This window comes from Daucus carota, chromosome 6 (genome assembly GCF_001625215.2).
Source record: "Daucus carota subsp. sativus chromosome 6, DH1 v3.0, whole genome shotgun sequence".
Classification (NCBI taxonomy): domain Eukaryota; kingdom Viridiplantae; phylum Streptophyta; class Magnoliopsida; order Apiales; family Apiaceae; genus Daucus; species Daucus carota.
This window is the reverse complement of record NC_030386.2, coordinates 36,111,537-36,116,914: the sequence shown is the minus strand read 5'-3', so window position 1 is coordinate 36,116,914 and position 5,378 is coordinate 36,111,537. Positions and strand designations below refer to the sequence as shown.

General features: G+C 31.8%; 1 protein-coding gene across 1 annotated transcript; it reads left to right on the top strand.

Annotated features, from left to right (window-relative positions):
- The first annotated feature begins 2,755 nt into the window (after positions 1–2,755).
- LOC108226292 (vicilin Cor a 11.0101) lies at positions 2,756–4,103 on the top strand. The gene is made up of 4 exons (XM_017401237.1): positions 2,756–2,777; positions 2,867–2,901; positions 3,613–3,795; positions 3,879–4,103. The coding sequence occupies exons 1-4, from the start codon at positions 2,756–2,758 to the stop codon at positions 4,101–4,103; spliced, it is 465 nt and encodes a 154-aa protein (XP_017256726.1).
- Positions 4,104–5,378: the final 1,275 nt, after the last annotated feature.

Below are 5,378 nucleotides of genomic sequence, written 5' to 3'. Positions count from 1 at the left end.
TGTTAGTAATTTATAGAGAAAGCAGACCTTCCATTTTTTCAAATGCCACAATTACAATTTTGTTTTTGATAATTAATGGGAGATTTAATCAGTTCGGCGAACTACGGAACATGGATTAATCCGTGATTAATCAATAATCAACGACTTTTAGAACAGAGGTAAAAATTAAAAATCATATCATGCAAGTACGAAAATACCCTGAACTAACATTTTATATTTAATTTTAATAACAGAAGGGTTACAAACTGCAACCTGTTATGAATTTTGGAGGGTCAATTGTCACATTTTAAAGTATGAGTACTCATCTGCCAATGAGATAAAGTTAGGGGTTATAGACCATAATAATCCCTTTTTTTTATAATGCATATATGCCTTAAAAATTAGTATATGTTCTAATCTTTGTCTTTTTTTTAATAATCCCTATTTTTAATTAAGAAATTTATAGAATTAGAAGATGTTTTTACAAGTTAACCATGCATGTGGGTAACTACTTAATAAAATAACAATAATAAAAAAGCTTACAAATTTAATATATATAATTTTTTATCAAACATGTATAATTTGATTAACTAAAAATATATCATACCTTTTTTTAAAACTAAGAATATATCATACTTAGAGGCCGTTTGGGTGAGTTTAAAATAAGTGCTTCTTGCTTAAAATAAAAAAGTAGAGTAGAAGTTAGAAGCAAGTTAAGACTTATAAGTTATTAAAGTGTTTGGGAAATAAGCAGAAATTCTGAAACAAGAGCTAGCATTACTAGCTTTTTATAAGTGCTTCTTGATTTTTTGCACAAACGGTACAAATAAGTGCTTCTAACTTATAAACCAGAAGCTCGGCTTAAAAGCCGGAAACAAACACCCTTAAATTCTGAACACATTTTGCAAGTCCCTGGCTTGAAGTTCAAAATCCTTTTCCTCAAAGATCTTTCTTCTTCTTATCTTGTTTTGGGTGAGCAGTGAGCACTAAGACAAGAGTCGAGCTAAAGATCTTGTATTTGATATTTCTCGTATTTACATGTTTTGGAGTCATTATCCAGATTCAAATTATCTGCAGCAAGATATGGATGCTAACGTGGCTGATATTCTCACAATAACTCGGGCCCATAATGAGAGTGGTCCTCTCAGTTTCAGCCCATGTAGTATCATGGGCACCCTGAATGGATAACTGTCCAACCAAATTGCTCAATTGAGAAGAGAACTCGTATAATTCAGATACTATCACGCATTTTGTTTACGGGACCGGTTTGCCGATTTTTGTTTTATCACGGTATTCGGTATAAGTTCATTAATTATTTTAAAAAATAAATTATGAAGCTTTTATAATAAAAGTTTTTCTCTAATATATATTTGGGATCTTTTTAAAAATACCCATCTGTAAAATTATTTTTTTAAAAATACTACCATCTTTTTCATTGTTTTTAAAAATACCTTTTCATAAATTTTTTTTTTCAAAAATACGATTTGCAACTTTTGCAACCTCATTTGCAACCTTGGACGGCGCAGCCGTAAAAGTTGCAAATGAGGTTGCAAAAGTTGCAAATAAAAATGTAAAGTTGCAACTGTTGCAACTGCAATTGCAACTAGTTCAACTGAAAACTGTCAGTTGCAAAAGTTGCAAATGAGGTTGCAAAAGTTGCAAATGAGGTTGCAAATGAAGTTGCAACTCCAGTTGCAACTTTTGCAACTGCAGTTGCAACTTCATTTGCAACCTCAGTTGCAACTAAATGCAACTGAAAACTATATATATTTGTAAATGAGGTTACAAAAGTTGCAAATGAGGTTGCAACTGCAGTTGCAATTTTTGCAACTTCATTTGCAATCTCAGTTGCAACTAAATGCAACTGAAAACTGTAAGTAACAACAGATGTATGGTGTGCCCCTGGCGGGGCCATTAGATTACAATAGAATCAACTGAATGCAACCATATGCAACTGAATACAACCATATGCAACCATATATGCAATTACAAATCCTGAATACAACCATATATGCAACCATATATGCAATTACAACTATATATATATATATATATATATATATATATATATATATATATATATAGGCTTGTGCTCAAATGAGAACTTTAAAAAAAATGAGAACTGAGATTTAATATCAGCCATTCATTTTTATAAAAGCAAAGTCAATCCTAGCCACTGAAATATATGGATTCACTTACACTTTTATCAGACAATATACTTTTCTCACTGTGACTACTTCCGATGCTCTCTCTCTCTCTCTCTCTCTCTCTCTCTCTCTCTCTCTCTCTCTCTCGGTGTTTTCTCTCTAATTTTGTCGCTCTCATTCTGTTGGTGTTTTCTCTCTAATTTTGTCGCTCTCATTCTGTTGGTGTTTTCTCTCTGTCTCTCTCTCTCTCATATCATGTCCTGCCTCTCTCTGTATCACTTATTGCTATGTAGCTCCTTCTGTATGTGTAAATTGAATTCAGTGATTGAATTCGAGTATTATGAGCAATCTCCTTCTATCGAGTATTGAGCAATTTCACTGATGATCAAGGTATTTTTGAATATATTGAACGTTCATTTTTGCGTATATAAAAGTTTGATTCTGTTTGTTGAGCTTTTTATGATTTTTGTTTTTGTGAGATTCTGAATATTAATTTTGCTGATTGCGTTGTTAAGTTTGTTTTTTGTTATTTTGTTTTTGATTTTTTTTAGTGTTATATCTATTTTTAACTGTTCTTCGTAATGTTAGTTCGTTTAATTTTGTTGTATTGTTGAGCTTTGTTGTTGTTTATGTCTAGTGAAGATGAACATGGTATATAAGTTGTTTCTGCAATAGAATTTGTTATAATGCTCTGTTTTTCTGTTTGTTTTTTTAATGTCTAATTGTGATAATTCGTGTAGGTGTTGGTAGTGTACTGTTTGTGGTGAAGGTTCTGGTAGTGCATCAGATGTGGAAAATGAAGACTCTGTTTCAAATCTTAGTATAACTCTAAGAGCTAGTAGGTATTATTTGCCAAAGTGTCCCGATAATAGTTGTAGACCATCTGTTGATCAGTTTGTTTGACTCTTTGGTAGCTGGTGTGAGTTTCTAGCATCCGGTACTTTATCATGCTTCTTCATGTCTTGTTTCAATGTCTGAAAATATAACATTCTCGTGAATATCTGTGTTCTTGGGTTTCTTTGAACCTGATGCAAGTACAATGGACTTGAGTGTCTTGTTTGCAATATTTTTGCAGAAGCCTTTTGCCTGCTTTGGTTATATCTCCATGTCTTCATTCAAGTGAGATGTAAGGATTACATTTGAGTATTTCACCCTTAATCGTTCAAGTTGTGCTCTCTATCCCATCTTAATCAACAAAAAATAGAAAAAAGGTTAAAATAGTTGCATAAATTGTTTGATAATATAATTGGAAAACGCCTTTAATTGCAAGTATTTAAATCCAATATTCCAGGATATTTTTATTAAGTGCTTTGTGTATAGTTTTAAGTGCTTTGTGCATATTTTATACTTAAGTGTATTTTTATACTTCTAAGTGATTTTTTGTGTATACTTAAGTGCTTTGTGTATACTAGTAAGTGCTTTGTGCGTTTAATAAAAGCTTTAATTCAACATAACAACATAATAAATGCTTTGTGTACTTATTTAGGGCTTTGTGTCTTTTCGGTGGCCTTTGCCTTTCGGTGGTGGTGAATCAGAGAACAAGATTAACATCTTAAGGCAAAATCTTGTTGAATCAAATGAGTTTGTTGAGTTCTGTGAGGTTAAACCTAGTGACTTTAGGCCGCTCAAAGATTTTGATGTTACTGTTTCCTTTGCTAACATCACACATGTATGCTCATGTCATTCTCACTGGATATGCCGGTGTTTATAAATGTATTTATTTAAGTGATCTTGATTGATTTGTTTGTTCAGGGTGGCATGTCAACTATCTTCTTCGATTCCAAGGCAATTAAGATCTTCGTGGTGACGAATGGAGCTGGGCAACTTGAGATGGCATGTCCGCAATTGGTACAGGAGCAGGACCAAGGACAAAAAGGTTGTGGTGGTTTTCTGAAGGGCCAAGGACAACAAGGCCATGGAGGCTCACAGGAGCAGGAGCAAGGAAAAAATACCTGCCGGAGAGGATTATCAAAGTGATGGGAGTGATGAAGATTAAGTTGAAATACTTTATTATTTTTCTCAATTTTTTGAATGAAGACTCTGTAATATCATTAAGAAATTATAGTGTGGTTTTCTAAGACTCTATAAAGATAATATTTGATGATAATGTCAAGATTTAGTCATTGTTTTTAGTTCGACATATATTTTTTATTTTAGTGATTTGTGTACATTTTTTAGTGTTTTGTGTGTTTATATTTTGGTGCTTTGTATATATACTATAGTGCTTTGTATTTTATTTTTAGCTTATGTAAATTTGGTGATTTAATTACATGTTTTGGGGCTTTAAATACATATTTTTTAGGTGTTATACATGTCTACGTGTATGCTAATTTTTGAATCATTATGTTCTTTTATACTGAATTATTGGTGCATGTCATGTGTATTTTGATATTTAAGTTCTTTCTTTTCTATTTAATTTTCTAATTACATATGAATTTGTGAATTGTTACATATTGAATGTAAAAAAGGAGTAAAAAAATATGGAATGAAATTTACATGCACAACAAGTAATTAATAAGTTCCTTAAAACACTAGTAATGACTTAAATTCAAATATTTAACACAAGTGATATATGTTTTTACGACAAATAGAATTCTATGCATTAAACTTTCTAGTAGCCGGTACATCATGCTTCTTCATGTCCCGTTTCAATGTCTGGAAATATAACATTCCCGTGAATCTCTGTGTTCTTGGGTTTCTTTGAACTTGATGCAAGTACAATGAACATGAGTGTCTTGTTTGCAATCTTTTTGTAGAAGCTTTTTGCCTGCTTTGTTACAATCCCTCTATCTTTATTCAAGTGAGATGTAAGGATTGCATTTGAGTATTTCACCCTTAATCGTTCAAGTTTTGCTCTCTGTCCCATCTGAATCAACAAAAAATAGAAAAAAAAGTTAATGCAATTACCAAATGTCTTACACCGATTACTAATGCAATTTAAGTAGAAAATAATGGAGGACAACAGAACACAAGATTTAGAAGTGTTGCACCTCTTCAAGGCTCTGATTCTAGATACGATCAAAGTGATACCTACTAAACACAAAATATATCATCTCGTAAAACATGCATTGTAGGCAAATTATTTGAACAAAAACTGTTAATGACAATACGTTTGATTGTTGATCAAAAAGTTTATATACCTTTCCACTTTTTCTTAATATATGCTGTAAAAACTCATTCAATAATATATCTTCTTGGCGGCTTAAACTAACTTATCTTGATATTCTTGCCAAACACCTCATCTATGCTTTA

What these genes read in the sequence shown, in the direction of transcription:
- LOC108226292 (XM_017401237.1), top strand. Translation starts at nt 2,756, where the DNA reads ATGTCTAGTGAAGATGAACATG. An exon ending in GTCTAGTGAAGATGAACATG is followed by an intron (nt 2,778 to 2,866) that starts GTATATAAGTTG and finishes TAATTCGTGTAG; the next exon opens with GTGTTGGTAGTGTACTGTTT. An exon ending in CCTTTGCTAACATCACACAT is followed by an intron (nt 3,796 to 3,878) that starts GTATGCTCATGT and finishes TTGTTTGTTCAG; the next exon opens with GGTGGCATGTCAACTATCTT.